This window comes from Pangasianodon hypophthalmus, chromosome 29 (genome assembly GCF_027358585.1).
Source record: "Pangasianodon hypophthalmus isolate fPanHyp1 chromosome 29, fPanHyp1.pri, whole genome shotgun sequence".
Taxonomy (NCBI): domain Eukaryota; kingdom Metazoa; phylum Chordata; class Actinopteri; order Siluriformes; family Pangasiidae; genus Pangasianodon; species Pangasianodon hypophthalmus.
Genome location: NC_069738.1, coordinates 1,162,201 through 1,179,866, shown reverse-complemented (window position 1 = coordinate 1,179,866; position 17,666 = coordinate 1,162,201). Strand labels below are relative to the sequence as shown.

The 17,666-nt window shown below is 42.5% G+C and overlaps 1 protein-coding gene across 1 annotated transcript in view; it reads right to left on the bottom strand.

Annotated features, from left to right (window-relative positions):
- Positions 1 to 17,336, bottom strand: part of grin2ba (glutamate receptor, ionotropic, N-methyl D-aspartate 2B, genome duplicate a) — a 51,002-nt gene extending 33,666 nt beyond the window's left edge. The window contains exons 1-3 of the mRNA XM_053231510.1: positions 16,942 to 17,336; positions 14,552 to 14,674; positions 2,527 to 3,168 (exon numbers count right to left, since the gene is read on the bottom strand). Coding sequence (XP_053087485.1) covers positions 2,527 to 3,168; positions 14,552 to 14,578 — 669 coding nt within the window. The 5' untranslated portion in view covers positions 14,579 to 14,674; positions 16,942 to 17,336. The remainder of the gene's footprint in view (positions 1 to 2,526; positions 3,169 to 14,551; positions 14,675 to 16,941) is intronic.
- Between the last annotated feature and the right edge of the window lie 330 nt (positions 17,337 to 17,666).

The window sequence follows — 17,666 nt, the reverse complement described above, 5'->3', positions numbered from 1 at the left end:
CTTCAGTGTGTGTGGGTGTGTGCACGCAGCACTTTAAAGAGGATTTTATCAAAAGACCGTTACCTTGTCACAACGGAAAGTGAACCATATGGTAGCGCACAGTCAACGCTTGTGAAAAGGTGTTTTAATTCTCTTGAAGGTGTTTTAATTCTCTTGATTTCAGCCCAAATTTGCTAACGCGATAAGACCATTGTGACAGGTAAATTTTAAATGAACAAGACAGCTGACCTACATTTTATGTCATTTCTCTTAGTTAATCGCAAGGAAATAATTCATGTAGATCTTTTTATGAACTTTAGAGTCTAGGCATACAAATATGGACTTTCTCTGGGCATCCATGTTTTTCTGAACGGAAGCACGGGAACACGTTTAGATCAGAACCTCAGTGAACAGCTACTTAAATGATCTTACCAAACTGTCTTGAAGAAGGTGCTAATACAACAGACTGAGTGTAAAGTGCCCAGAAAGGAGAGGAGTTCACATTGCTAAGTCCTGTTTGCTCTCGAGTCTTCATTACTGAACCTGTACTGTCCGAGCTGTAATTACAAAACTGTGACATGAGACAGTGGGACAGTGAATAACCAGTGTGTGTTTGTGTTTATTTTGTTTCCCCCTGTTGGTGTAAAATCAGTATCCTACTGTACAAATACTTTGCTCTGAAGCTGCAGGTTACACCATCATGACATCTTTGTAGATTATGATTTTAAATAAGGTGCACAGTGTACAGAAAGTGTAGTTTTGTGATTTCAATTTAGTTTATACTTCACTCACACACATCAGAGGAAAAAAAGCATGAAGCATAAAAAAGGCAGCACGGCTTGAGTTTGACGCTTCACTGACGTGCCTCTGATACAGCTGGTGTGGAGTGAAATGCTTGTAAAAATGGAACTGAATGAGGTCGTGATGTTACGTGTCCTGTGTGAAATGGCCTTTAGAGTTCTCCTCAAAGTATAATCTGCTCGGTGATGCTGCATGAGTAGGAGTTTTAAAAATAACTGCCTTAGATGAAAGTAGTGTTAGCCAGATGAAGGAAGTGTTATCCTGTGCCCTCACTGGTTGGTAGTGGTCATCTGATAGGGAGATCTAGCTAGCGGATAGGAAATGATGATGATGATGATGAACAAAGTGTTAACCAGTGTTAACCAAAAGCTGCTACAATGGCAGTATATATCCAGCACACCAGACAACTTGATATGGCATCTAACACATTTGGCGTCACCTGTGAGGACCACAATCAACAACAAACTAAATCTATCATTATGGACTCTAAGCAACAACAGTGGTAGGGATGGCTACAGCATTCTTTTATAGCAAAAACAACTATTTGACGTACTCACCAAAACACTTTTAATGTGTATTGAGTTAGAATTACATTTGCAAAAGATGATGATAGTTTTGGTTCAATGAATTCAGTCAAAGATGCTTATAATTTAATCCATTTTCTGAACATATGTCTGATATCATACAACGGCACAAACTCTGAGATTAGCTTATCTTCTAATGCAGCCAGCAATTCTTCCATAGTGTATTGCATAGTGGCTTTAGTTTCCATGGCTACAGTGTAACCATAGATTTAGTTGTGGTCACTGTAGCAGTCCCTACAGCCATTGTTGCTTAAAGTCTCTAATATCCAGCATGGAGTCAACTGCAATGGGGGAGCCAGGCCATTCATAAGCTACCTGTCATCTACATCACCAAGAACTCTACAGATGGCTCAAAGAACCTCCAGACAGCTGCATCCAAGTGAAAAATATCCTACTCAACAACAATTTGACACATTAACTGACAGATGGTACCACATAGACGACCCCTCAGTGTTTAATCTGACCTGGATTCTATAGATTCTGCTGCTGTAGTCATAAAGACTGTCCTGTTGTTCATCCCAGAACTCTTACTCACAAACTAGTCAAACTGAACATTCTGAACACACAATCAGTACTGTTTGTCTTTACACTTCTACACTTGTGTACTGTAATGATTTGGACTATCTGGTGTCACCCAGAAGAGGATGGGTTCCCTTAGGTTCCTCTCCAGGTTTCTTCCTCATGTCATCTCAGGGAGTTTTTCCTCTGGTTTGTTCATTAGGGATCTAAATCTACATCTGTATTTCTGCAAAGCTGCTTTGTGAAGATGTTTATTGTTAAAAGCGCACGTCTTGTGTAACTGTAACAAGATACAGCCTTCTGCAGTGACATCAGCATTAGCAATGACAGCCACTAACAAAACAACGCAACTGCGAGGAAGAAACATCTTCATTTGCAATTGGTTTAACTTTTGTGTTACAGTCTGTACTGTGTGAGGGTGTGTTTATGACTCATACCATTTCCACTAAAGATTCCAGCACGCACACACACACACACACACACACACACACACTCACACACTGAGATGCCAGACCCCCGAGGGCATCACAGTTTCCCATCATGCAGTTCTGCAGTTCTGCTTCTCTATTAGACATGCTGAGATAAACTCCATCTGTGTGTGTGTATGTGTGTGTGTGTGTGTGTGTGTGTGTGTGTGTGATACCTTAGCTGCCATGATCATGGACGATCCTCCCTTCACTCCGAGGATGGGTGTGTGTGTTTGTGCGGAGATGAAGTCGAGGATTTGGGCGATGGCCTCCTGGTCCGTGTCGTCGCCGAACACAACTCCCTGAAGCCAGTGCTGAGTCATGAGATCACACACGCTTTTGATAATGCTGCTTGGGTCCGTCTCGTTCATCCGCACCACTTCAACGTTCCCTACCCCTTCGTTCACAAACCCATCGTTCCCTTGATCCCGCCACTCCTCTTTGTTATCCCTTGTTCCATAAAGAGTCACTTCGCTCGAGTTTCCCACCAGGACCACAGCGATGGTGAGGCCCTGCAGCAGCTTCGACCCCACCCACTGCTTGGACCACGGCCGCTGCTCGAGACCCGGGTCAGGCCACGCCCCTGGGATGTAATTGGTCACGCCCCCGGACCCTCGGTCCCGTCGTGATTGACAGCCAGGAGACGAAACCAGCAGAAGGAGAAGAAGTAGTAGGAAAGTATGAAGCGAAAATAAAAAAGGGCGGGGAAAACTGGGTAAAGGTGGGGTTAGTGATATGTGACACGCCCACTGTCCCAGAGGGGGCGGGGACAAACAGCAGCGACCATAAACAAGCATGATGGAGGAGGAGTGAGAGACCTATGGAGACAGAGAGATAAAAGACAGAGGTTTAGTAAAATAAACAACACACACACGGAAAGAAGCAAGATAATATCGACTGTTATGGATGATATAAATTCTCCCTAACGGACAGAGTATCACTCCTTGTCAGAGAAAGAGGGAGAGAGATAGAGAGAGGGAGAGATGGAGAGAGAGTAAGACAGATAGCTCTTACTGGCGAAAGGACAATGGAGGAAGCAGGAGTGGAGTGATGTTATAAACGACTAAAGGATATGAGAGAATCCCTCACTCGCTCTTTTTCTCTCTTTGAATGAAAGATTGACATATAGAGAGAGACAGAGGGACACAAAGAGAGAGAGACGTAAAGAGAATCAGAGAGACAAAAAGAAAGAGATACAGAGAGAAGTAAAGAGAGAGACAGAGAGACATAAAGAGGGAGAGAAAGAGAGACATAAAGAGAGAGAGAGACAAAGAGGGAGAGAAAGAGAAACAGAGAGAGAGACAAAGAGAGAGAGAGACAAAGAGAGAGAGAAAGAGAAACATAAAGAGAGAGACATAAAGAGGGAGAGAGATGGAGGGATGTAGAGAAAAAGACAGGAAGAGAGAGGCTGAGAGACAATGAGAGATACACAAAGAGGGAGAGATAGAGAAACAGAGATGTACACACAGAGAGAGAGAGAGAGAGAGAGAGAGAGAGAGAGATACAGAGAGACAGCAAAACAGAGGGATGTAAAGAGACAGAGAAACAGTGGTAAAGAGAGAGAAACCGCTTTCAATCACTACTTTTCTAGCAGCACTCAGTTTCCATGGCAACAGTTACAGTAGGCCTCTCCACACACACATACACACACACACACACACACACACACACAACATGGCATAGGTGGACTGCTTATATACAGTAACGATTCATTAAACACATATGAAAGAAACATTGTCACCTCACGCACACACCGATGCACACACGCAAACACACACACACACACACACATACACGCACATGCACATGCACACACACACACACACGCACACACGCACACACGGACGCACACGGGCGAACACGCTCACGCACGCGCACACACACACTATTGGGGGAAATAAATGAAGGCCCGGGAGAGCGAGTGTGTTATCTACTCTATCAATCTGATACTCTTTAGTATCTGTAGCTCACTGTGGAAAGATAACGGATATGAAACACAGTCTTTTGTTCAGATACGCAGCTCAAATCCGATTTTTTTGGCATATCTGATTTTGTGACACATTAAAATTGAATGCCAAGGGGATTAAAATCTCTTCACATTTTCGCCTGAGTCGCTGCACGGCCTTCTTCTGAACATCATAAATTTGTGAGAAGAAAAAGAGTGGGAATGAAACCCAGCGTGATATTATTTATAATGTTTATGTATTCAAAGGCAAAAAAAGTCCTAATGGAATATTTAGGATAGTAAAGTCCTGTTCGGATGGGATTAGTTTTTCCGTGAGGTTTTTCCAGACACATGCAGTCGGCAAAAAATGACTGATGTGACGGATTCAGACTAAAATCCCAGAGATACTCCGGGAATAACTACATTACACACCTCCACATGGAAAACTAATCCCGTCTGAATAGAGGTCTAGTTCTGAATTTAAGTCTGTTGAAACTTTTCTGTGGCTGAAACTCAGAAGCATTTCTACTAGACATACAGTGTTCATTATGTAGGCTCTATAAAGCAGTTATGTCCATGTATAGTGAAGAGAAAGTATTACCTTTGTGTTGGTAATGGAGCATGCTGTGGATCTTTCACTGGTCACTAAATAATATTCTGATTAAATAATGATTCTGAATAATAAACTTTACGATAAAATGATGATAGATATTTATGTTAAGTTTGATGTATGTATATTAAGTTTGAAAAGTTTTCGCTGAAATATATAGATGAATTTGAATTCCAACTGCCACCTGATGCTCCACACACACACACACACACACACACACACACACACACACACACACAGTGTAGGTGCTCACTGTGTACCTTTCTCTCTTTTGATCTCTTCTGTTCATTGCTTCCTCCTCTTCCTTTATTTTTCTTTCATCCTTTCCCTCTATCTCCTGTTCTGCTACTCTTTCATTCCTTCTTTTTCATATCTTTATTTTGCTTTTCTCAGATGATTCTTTCTTTCTTTCTCTTTTATGCCGTTATCGTTTCCAGCACTCAGTATTCCCCTCAGGAAATGGAACTCTAGTTATTATTCAAATGTATTCAAATGCAACAGTTTTACAAAATAAACTCAAGTGCAGTGTTTAAAGGAATTTGATTTCTCTAAATAAATTTCCATGTAGCTAGTTAACTCGCTAACTTTCTCCTCTCCTGCAGTACTCAGTATACAGTATATAAGTCTCCATGGTTACTATAGCAACCGCTGTGGAACTGCGAGTACATACGGCCTCGGTCTGAATAAACCAATTTTGTAAATGATTTTGTGTATTATAGCAGTATTCTTAGTACAGCCCTCTCACACACACACACACACACACACACACAAACACAAAGTTTGACCCTGCAGCACTGTGGAGGCAGGAAGGACAATTTGCTATTCTCAGACGGCCAATCACACGGCAGAAATTAGCATATTCAAAAGCTCACCGGTTCATTTGTGTGCAGAGGGAAATAATGCAGTCTGTTTTTTTGATTCCACCTTTTCTTTCCCTCTCCCCATACACAATGCATTTCTCTTTCTGCCTCTTTCTCTCTCTCTCTCTCTCTCTCTCTCTCTCTCACACACACACACACACACACACATACACACACCGTGCAAAACAATATCATCAACACATAGAGAAGTGTACCAATGAGTCAATATCTGGTGTTAATAGTTAAGGGACAGTCAGAATTAACAGAGAGAGAGAGAGAGAGAGAGAGAGAGAGGGAGGGAGAGAGAGTCAGAGGGAGGGAGTCAGAGGGAGTCAGACAGAGACACTAGAAGACACCTATTTTCTCATAGTGCACTCAGACAATTACAGCAATTCATCATAACAACAACTACAGTAATATGCAATCAAGAGGTTAATTTGCATACACTATGAAAATGCAAATGAGTCCCTGTTGAGAGTTAATTCCTAAATATATACGGATCTCTAAAACAGAGCATATCATTTCATACTTCTACAATGCTCTGTCCTGCAGCTATACTACATTTAGATTTTCTGTCCACCCACCGTCATACATGCACACACACACACACACACACACACACAAACACCTGTGTAAAATGGCAATGACTGAACTGACAGCTTTAAGAGATTAAAACTCTCTAATCTGCTACAGCCGCTTATTTTTGGAACAAATGACTGGCTGATTTAGTAGAGTGTGTGTGTGTGTAGGTATGTTCTTATTGTTTGTTAATAAAAACGAAAGAAAAGAGAAGGAAAACAAAGAAAGAATGAAAGACTGTAACTAAAAAACAGACAAACTACCGTAACTGCCGGAGTAGCACGCCCGCCGTAAACACACTAACAATCAGACAAACTACCGTAACTGCCGGAGTAGCACGCCCGCCGTAAACACACTAACAATCAGACAAACTACCGTAACTGCCGGAGTAGCACGCCCGCCGTAAACACACTAACAATCAGACAAACTACCGTATCTGCCGGAGTAGCACGCCTACGTAAACACACTAACAATCAGACAAACTACCGTAACTGCCGGAGTAGCACGCCTACGTAAACACACTAACAATCAGACAAACTACCGTAACTGCCGAGTAGCACGCCCGCCGTAAACACACTGACAATCAGACAAACTACCGTAACTGCCGGAGTAGCACGCCCGCCGTAAACACACTGTCAATCAGACAAACTACCGTAATTGCCGGAGTAGCACGCCCGCCGTAAACACACTAACAATCAGACAAACTACCGTAATTGCCGGAGTAGCACGCCTACCGTAAACACACTGACAATCAGACAAACTACCGCAACTGCCGGAGTAGCACGCTCGCCGTAAACACACTATCAATCAGACAAACTACCGCAACTGCCGGAGCAGCACGCCCGCCGTAAACACACTGACAATCAGACAAACTACCGTAATTGCCGGAGTAGCACGCCCGCCGTAAACACACTGACAATCAGACAAACTACCGTAACTGCCGGAGTAGCACGCCCGCCGTAAACACACTGACAATCAGACAAACTACCGTAACTGCCGGAGTAGCACGCCCGCCGTAAACACACTGTCAATCAGACAAACTACCGTAACTGCCGGAGTAGCACGCCCGCCGTAAACACACTGACAATCAGGCAAACTACCGTAACTGCCGGAGTAGCACGCCTACCGTAAACACACTGACAATCAGACAAACTACCGTAACTGCCGGAGTAGCACGCCCGCCGTAAACACACTGACAATCAGACAAACTACCGTAACTGCCGGAGTAGCACGCCCGCCGTAAACACACTAACAATCAGACAAACTACCGTAATTGCCGGAGTAGCACGCCTACGTAAACACACTTACAATCAGACAAACTACCGTAATTGCCGAGTAGCACGCCCGCCGTAAACACACTGACAATCAGACAAACTATCGTAACTGCCGGAGTAGCACGCCCGCCGTAAACACACTGACAATCAGACAAACTACCGTAACCGCCGGAGTAGCACGCCCGCCGTAAACACACTGACAATCAGACAAACTACCGTAACTGCCGGAGTAGCACGCCCGCCGTAAACACACTGACAATCAGACAAACTACCGTAACTGCCGGAGTAGCACGCCCGCCGTAAACACACTGTCAATCAGACAAACTACCGCAACTGCCGGAGCAGCACGCCCGCCGTAAACACACTGACAATCAGACAAACTACCGCAACTGCCGGAGTAGCACGCCCGCCGTAAACACACTGACAATCAGACAAACTACCGTAACTGCCGGAGTAGCACGCCCGCCATAAACACACTGACAATCAGACAAACTACCGTAACTGCCGGAGTAGCACGCCTACCGTAAACACACTGACAATCAGACAAACTGCCGTAACTGCCGGAGTAGCACGCCCGCCGTAAACACACTGACAATCAGACAAACTACCATAACTGCCGGAGTAGCACGCCTACGTAAACACACTGACAATCAGACAAACTACCGTAACTGCCGGAGTAGCACGCCCGCCGTAAACACACTGACAATCAGACAAACTACCGTAACTGCCGGAGTAGCACGCCTACGTAAACACACTTACAATCAGACAAACTACCGTAACTGCCGGAGTAGCACGCCCGCCGTAAACACACTGACAATCAGACAAACTACCGTAACTGCCAGAGTAGCACGCCCGCCGTAAACACACTGACAATCAGACAAACTACCGTAACTGCCGGAGTAGCACGCCCGCCGTAAACACACTGACAATCAGACAAACTACCGTAACTGCCGGAGTAGCACGCCCGCCGTAAACACACTAACAATCAGACAAACTACCGTTCACAAACCTCGTATTGTAACCTTTGGAGCAGAAAGCCTACACTAATACATGTGGATATTACAAATACAGGACCAGCGAAACACATACAGTATATGCTGCTGTAAGATTTTCAGCACCTGCTAGAGGGATGAAAGTGTCTTATACTCCAGGAAATATGGTAATCATATTTATAATGTTCATAAATTAGCCTTTGGCGGTGCAGCAGCTGAGAGAGACATGTCCCTGAGTATTAATCTAATATAAACAATATCAATCTTACACACACTCAATTATTCATCATGCTGAACGCACACACATACACACAAGCTGGAGAGAGAGAGAGAGAGAGAGACAGACAGACAGACAGACAGACAGACAGAGAGAAATGAAGAGGCAGATAAGGCATAGATGACAGATGCATTTTGGGTAATGCAGATATGCAAATTACAACAATTGCTCTTCTTAACACAGACATCTGGTGTCTCTGTCTCTCTCTCTCTCACACACACACACATACAAACACACACACACAATGCTCCAATTTACAGGTGTGTGTGTGTGTTTCACAAAAGCAGCTTTAGAGAATCTACAGAATTTAGGTAAATGTGTATTTATGTGTGTGTGTGTGTGTGTGTGTGTGTGTTTGTGTGAAATCCATTTCACCTCTGTAACATTTCATAACTCCACTGGATTGATTCAGTGTTTTAATTAAAAAGCAGCTTCAGAGTCGGTCTGATTTATAGACGTCCTAACCCATCAAACAACTGCCTGCACACACACACACACACACACACAAGCTGGATTCCACTACTCAGCTTTGAGAATTACACGACCCCAAGCTGAACTATGCGTTATGGTTAAATTGTATCATTATTGTGGATCTGCATGTAATTAGCATACTCGTTCATTTGCATAAAGTATGTGTGGTTAATTATTCATGAGGGTGTTAACCCTGAAAATGTGACCCAATTATTTTGGATTTTATTTTACATACTTTTTTATTAGGCTTCTAATATCATATGTCTGTAATCCCAATCTATACCCATAGTGGGCAAAGAATATCCAGATTTTGTAAAACATGGGAGTAGGGCACCATCCTGGATATGTAAATTAGATGGAAATGCAGGCTTTCAATTTATTTTAAATATTCATGAGTAATGTATTAAATATTAAAACGTGAGCCAATTTTTCTGCCTATATATATATTTATATGCATGTTATGTTTGAATTGCTGTAATTACAAGACGACAACCTTTAAAAATTCAACTCAAAGCAGTTTAGAAATTAATCGTTTCTATGGCAACACATAATCTGTACAGTTATAACAGCTAATTGTTAAAATTAACAACGCCTCTAATTTGAGAGACCATGAACCCCATATGAGTTAGAATTTTTTTAACCCAATTTTTAAAAGAAAATTCCAGGAAAGGCTGAGAATTATTATTATTTGTACATATTAGTTCATAATTTACGAATGACTAAATATTAGACAACACAGTCACACACACACACAAACAGACACACACAGAATAAATCCATTATGGCTCCATATTGTAAACACAGTAAACAGGGAGTAAAATGAATAACTAGAAAGTGCACTGATTTATTGGACATATCACACACTACGCAAGGTGTAAATTGCATTATTCTGTGTAATATGTATCATATGTAGGACATGTTTATGCTGTGTGCGAAGCTGCATCCCAAATGGCTTCCTATTGGACATAAAAATTACTTCATAGTGTGTAAGATCAATAATTATCTACCACCGGGAGTGCAGTTTCATTGCGAGTGGGGAGCTGTGATCCAAATGGCTCCTTATTGCACACATAGGCCCTGATTTATTACGATACCAAATAATGAGCACTATTTTGGCTGTTCAAAAAATTGGCTAATTTAATGAATTAATTATTGTGTGAATTACATCACAAGGGATGAAACAATGTGTGTTTTTCACGTGCTATTTGTTTTTATATACCAAGTAAGAAGTTGTGTCCCAAATGGCTTGCTGATTTATGCAATATGTGTAACATCTGAAGCTGTGAAATATTGTTCATTGTGACACAAAGCTTATTTAAATAAAACCTCGTTGGTTGCATAGGTATCCACCCCCCTGGGTCAATACTTTGGCTGCTATTACAGCTGAAATTATTTTGGGATATGTCTCTACATATATATTTGTGTTCTGATATTTTTCCCAGTCTTCTTGCCAGAATTGCTCTGTCAGATTAGGTGGTGTTAGTGAAGAGCAATTTTAAAGTCTTGCCACAGATTCTCAATTAGACTGAGGTCTGGGATTTGCCTGGGCCTTTCTAACACATTCAGCTTCTTGGTTTTGAACCATTTCAGTGTAGCTTTAGCAGTGTGCTTAGGATCATTGTCCTGTTGGAAGGTGAAGCTCCACCCTCAAGTCGCTCACAAACTGGAACAGGTTTTCTACTAGGATTGTTCTGTATTTGCCTCAATCCATCTTGCCCTAAACCCTGACCAGTCTCCCAGTCCTTGTTGATGAAAGGCATCTCAACAACATGATGCTATCACTAGCATGCTTCTCTGTGGGTTCTTGGTGTTCTCATAGTGAAGAGCCATGGTGGGTTTCCACCATCTCATGCCAAGGCCAAGAAATTTATTGTAGGCCTCATCAGACCAGAGATTTGCTGATTTCAACGTGTTTTTTTTTGTTTGTTTGTTTCTTGTTTGCCACTCTACCCTAAAGCCCAGCTTTTCCCTCACTTCAATATTATGGGCTATTTTGCATAGATTCATGAAATATAGTTTCAGTTCAAGGGGGGGTGAATATGTATATAAAGTGGTGAGTGCATCATGTAAGGAAATTATTGCATTGGCCTTAAGAATCTGACAGGGACTAAGGATCTGCCTGGCTTAAATGGCTCCTTACTGGACATACAGTGCACTAAATAGGGCTATAAACTCATTACATACCTCAGGTAGTGCACTTATGGAGCAAGTAGTGAGCTGCATCCCAAATGAGAGCTATTATTCCCTATACTCTTTGTAGTAAAGTTAAATTTGGTATTTAGCCAAACAAGGAAGTGAAGTTAATTAAAGACTGAATGTACTGTAAGTGATAAGTATATTACAGTAAGAAAGTAAGGTGCTGGAATCTGCTTCAATCTGACAAAATGTTGAGCTTCTGCCGCTCTCTATTTAAATCACCCAACAAAATCCCCTGATACACACTGATTTTAATTAAAAACGCCAGCCTCGGGATGTGTAAGTGTTGTTCTCTCTCATTCAGTCACTCTAACTGATTGTTTCTTTATGGTCTGGAACTCAAAATGCAGAAGCACACTGCTCTGAGCTGAATCTCAGTATATACAGTCAGGTCCTCATCTAAAAGTACAACCACCACCAATAGGGAGGCACTGCAGCAAGTAACTTGAGGTAAGCTGGCTCCCAAGGACACACTGCTGGATTAGCCCTCCCTGGCTGGCAGCACTTTCGGGGAGGTGGAATAAGCAGAGACCAGAAATACTGTACTCTCAGATTGGTTCTCAAGCCTCGCTGAGCACCAGAGCACCTTTTGCAATTCCACATCACACACAAAGAACTCTATAACGTGCCTCAAGCACTACCCAAAATCTCTCTCACTCAGTTTCTCAATCTCTTTCTGTAAAACACATCCAGGGAAAATAAATAAATAAAATAAATAATAAATCCTTCAGAAGATCAACCAGTTAACCAGTTTTGTTTTCACACTTCACCAGGCAGTATTGGAATTTTGCACCAATTTGGCTATGGAAACATTGAAGGCCACCTTGGCATCTTTGATTTGATCATGGAAAGGAAGGACTGAGAGAAGGAGAGCTGGTTGAGGGTCTTGGCAATGAATCTGACCAGAGAGTTCCAACAGGCCTTTTGTAACTTGCATAAAGATTGTCATAGAGGAATATGCCAATCTGAAGTATGAAGTCTGAGCCAAGTAGGGACTGAGTACCTCCACTGTGGCAGTAGATGAGCCATCTTATATGAGTGACTCACTGCTAGCGCTTGTCAGATGAGCTGACAGCCACACAAGTGGTGTAAAATGTGGGAAGCCAGAGTGTCAAGAGTACCACTAGCCTGGTGGGGTGCCATGTACTAGTACTAACTTCAAATGCCACCTACATGTTACGGGCCACCTGGCAAAGATCCTATACCATGTTGGGAAAAGTGGGCCAGCATGGCCACTCACTCTTAGACTCATGTCCTAGAGCTACCAAATTGTTCCTTGATCCCCCAGGAAGCCAAATATATAAGATTGCATAATTGCATCTCATTGCCAAAGTAAGAAGCCTCTGCACCCAGCCTATCATACATTATTGCTGTGGAAGCAAACTTAATCCAATCACTGCATCTACGCAGAAATTTTTCATGAATTCATGGAATGATGATGGTAGCCCTGATCAAAAGGACGTCTGGCCACACCACCAGCCACAGACCAATTTGGCAGTTCTATCTGAGAACAATAGAAACATGGAACCCTTTAAGTAAGAGTCCAAATCCTACTAACCCTGTGTCCAGCAATGCCAAATTCCACAGTGGGTGCAAGCCAAATGCAAGGTGGCAGAAATACTGGACATATCAAATTCCTCATCTCTATCTCTATCTCTATTTCTATTTCTGTCTCTATCCCAACATGCAATATGTAGAGCCTATCTATCTGTGGGTGCTACTGTACGTCAAGGTTCCATTTAAAGGCAACACGAGAGATTATAAAGGCTGTCGCTGGACAGAAAATCTTAAACCTCTGCCAAATATGCCAGAGAACCATGCCCCACAAGCTGCTGGTAGTGCCCCTTGTGTTCCTCCCCCCAAACACGGTATCCTTTTTGCTTTTTGGCACGGACTTGGTGTGACCGCTGTTGTGTTTGGCCTAGGGGCATTCGCTGTATGACTCACTAGGAGTTACCAGCCAAACTTGTCATCTATCGTAGTTTCGAGAGCTACTACGAGGGGCTGCACAGATAAAATCCCTGGGCTTAGCCGAGGAACAGGACTTACGTCATGGTAGACCCTGGTTCCCTGAGACCACAAGAGAAGGGGTTAGAGGATGCACAAAGCTTGTAATGTCACATGGTGTTGTACTATTCTGTCATACTGTGTATTTTATTGTTGTATCAAAATGTGTTGTGTTACATGCAGTGTTTTATTGTGCAATGAGTGTGCAGGGGGGTTATGCATCACACCCAAGTGTTTAAATCAGTCTCTGCTACATGTTTGTGTGTGTGTATGTGTGTGTGTGTGTCTGGCCTGAAGAGCACAATTAATATTCACTAACGGAGCAACACTGCAGAATCGATCTGCTTCTACTCTTCACACACACACACACACACACACACACACACACACACACTCACTCACTCACACACACACACACACAATAATTACTAGAATGTATTCTAATACACAGCACACAGTCATTAGGAAAAAAGACATTAATGAACTGTTCCCAGGCGAACACGTGCAATCACTTTATTATACCAGTTAGTCACTATGTCTGTCTGTTTTTCTATCTATCTATCTATCTATCTGTCTGTCTGTCTGTCTGTCTGTCTTTTTATCTATATCTAACTTTGTCTCTCTCTCAGTTCATCTGTCTGCACACAGACACACACACACACACACACACACACACACAGATAGATGCCAAGAGAGCTTCATTCAACAAATCCTTTAACTATTGGATCAATATCTCAAAGCTGGACACACAAATCCAATAATCGAAGACAGCTGGCCATGAAGTGCACTTTCACCTCCAGAAACACACACACACACACACACACACACACAGCCTAGTTCTTTAATGCTATACATAAGTAAGTGAATGTTGCTGAGAGTTTTTATCGGCTACTGATCTCTTGAATATTCTCCTGAGGAAAAACAAGATATCTGTTTGTGTGTGTGTGTGTGTGTGTGTGTGTGTGCACGCACACGCATCTCATCTCTTACCTTGTGTACGTCCAGCCGCGCTCTCATCCCTGCATCTCAGAAGCAGCATGGTGGTGAAACCTGACGAAACACTCCACCGCTCATATCCTCACACATACACCACACACACACATGCGCACACAACTGACACACATACAGTACACACACACAGGGAGACACACAGGTTTGGATATAAGGTGTATGTACTGAGTTTGAGGAAATTGATATGTCTGTCTTTCTATCTATCTGTCTGTCTGTTAGTATATCAAGATGCCAGGTCTCATAGGAGAACACCACCAAACCAGAACCATGACCCTGACCCAAAAGACATGCTGGACAGCTCATCAAACAAAACCAAGCATACCTCAAAGTGTATCTAAAAGCATGTCTCAATACAGACATTAGAACAGGGGATGGGATCGGGATTGGGATAACTCATGGGTGACGCATGGGTGACGCACATTAAGAATAGTATAACCTGTCCACCTTCAGTTCTTTTAAAATCTCAATGTAAAAATCTTTGCCAGAGTAGGAACTATGGCACTGACCACTGCAGCCCTTTTCATGAGAGGCACTGCACAAAGCTCCCCTGTGGCAGCCAGACCCCATCTAGATGAGCAAAGTGCCATGCAAGTAAATAAAAAAAAAAGAAAGAAAGACATGGATTAATCACCTGCATGCTTCACCATATAAGCTGCAGAAAGTTGGCTTATGAGGAAGTTGTGTTACAAGGGAGCATAGTGGCCACCTTCCCTGGGAGTAAGCCAGTGCTCTCTGAACCCTGGAGTAGATAGGACCTCTTGGCGAGATGTCAGCATGGGATTTACAACACTGCAAGGCACATTACAGTATAAAGCACAGCACAGAACTGACTATGGTGCTCATAGCCACTTATGAAAGAAACTTTCATCCAGCATTAGTATTGAAATAGTCAGTTTCAACCATGCTGCCACACTGCCTACCCCTACTCAGACTGTGGGAACCCTCAAGATCAGAGCCCATCAAGATTACACCATGCTCCAAAAATAGACATGGTTATGCACAAAGTCTACAACTCCTCACACAGGGGCCACATTTGCACAGATCCCAGACTGCTTACACTGGCCTTTACTGGCTACAAAGGTGAAGAAGTCTATGGATAATGCTTCATCTGCCAAGGAATCTTATTTGGGCAAACCACCTCTAGCTCGACCTGGACTTGGCTGTGTGGTGAGCACATCTTGGTGATGCTTAACCAGAGGAAGTTTCAGAATCCTGAAGGATCTGATTAATCATTTCTGTAGGTTTTTCCCAAGTAAGTCAACTATGCACCAAAGGATATCAGCCTCAGCCACATGGACTGGTAAAATCCTTTAATCAAACACTGAAGTGGGTGCTATTGAGAGTGGTTGTGGAAGATACATTCCACTAGGAGTTCCTTTTACAATATTTCCTGTTTGTGAGGTTGTTACAATGGCCTTCGAGCAGCAGTCCATCAAATCCGCAAGTTTGCTTCATAACATGGCAGGGGCCAAACAGCAGAAAAGCAAGGCAAGCTTCAGCAACATCAAAAGAGAGATAAGCAAACTTGTCATGCTGAACCTGTGCCTGCTTAGTCTGTTATGTGTGTCTCACAGGAAAAGCCAATCCTTCAAGAACAGTGACAAGAGATGGCAGAAGATCAGTTCCAAGGACCAATATTGCATCATCTTGTGATATCCAGCAACATGTTATAGAGCCAGTTATGGGAGTAGACAAAGAGTCCTAACCCAAGATCCAGGCCCATTATCATTATTATGGTCCCAAAGCATAAGGAGACCTTAAGATATTGCAATGATCTTCAGAGGCTCAACGAGAGCTCAGAATTTGACCCCTGCCTCATTCTCATGAACCCAGACTTCAGTCAACCCCAGACAAATGCCTCAAAGGCTGGACTAGGCATAGAAGTCTGTGGCAGTAGGATTTGCCCAACAAGTGGGCATGCTAGAATCTTCACCATTACCTAGCAAAACTGCTTTTCATGTTCCAACCTCTCTTGCAATGGATGGCCTGGACAGTAATTCCCTGGTGACGAGGTGGTTCTTGACTTTACAGGATACTGTATTTAAGAAGTAGCACCAAAAAAACATAGATGGTCTATCCTATAAGCATGCCCTGTGGTCAGTCTGGTCTGGTGCCCCTGGCGTGGTGGTAAGGACAAGGTACTGTGATGCCAAGTATGGTAGGAAAACATTGCTGTACCTGGAGCAAGGAACCATTACCATAGCAATCAACCAAACAACTGTGTGAGGTAATCTACTTGAATCAGCTACATCACAATACACATATCTATCTATCTATCTATCTCTAAAGATATTCTAATGATGAACATGATACATGACACCTGTGTTTCATTCCAAAACAACAACAATAATAATAATGATAATTATTACTATTAATGTAAATGCGTTGATGAATAAATCATCAGCACACAATGATGAAGTATCTCCTGAATGAGTGACAGCAGTTGAAATTCAGTAGCTCTGTGGTTCCTTCACAGGTTCTTTCTGGAGAAAGGCCAAGCACTCTCCATGTTTAGGATGGATCTGAAACATGAGAGGTCAAAGATCACACACAGTCAAAAAAGAAGCAAGTCTCAGAGGCAAAGTTTCAGCTACATGGTTATTCCTGCAAAGGTTAAGTGTTTTTTTTTTTTTTAGAAAATTTGGTACACAGTCATCATCTTGTGCTGCAAGTGCACATTTGTGTTGATATACACATTGTGTGTGTGTGTGTGTGTGTGTGTGTGAGAGAGAGAGAGAGAGAGAGAGAGAGAAAGAAAACAAGATTCAGTTCCAGTCAGAATCAGATGTAATAACATGTTTACACACTGATAGAGCTCGTTTTATTCTCATTCTGCTGCTCTACCTAATAAATTATACATATAACTGATAAAGAGTCTTAAAATAGTTGCTCTGGATAGGGTGTGTGTGTGTGTTATAAAAAGTCACAGACACTACATGACAGGAGCTTAGTAATTCATCTGCAGCAATCTTAATTATGTATAAGATGTACATATCTATGCACAGATGCCTTCATTTGCATATGCAGATTATATGCAAAAGAGCTGCACGATCGTACACAATGTTAGCCCTGAGTGGTGATGAAATGATGATGA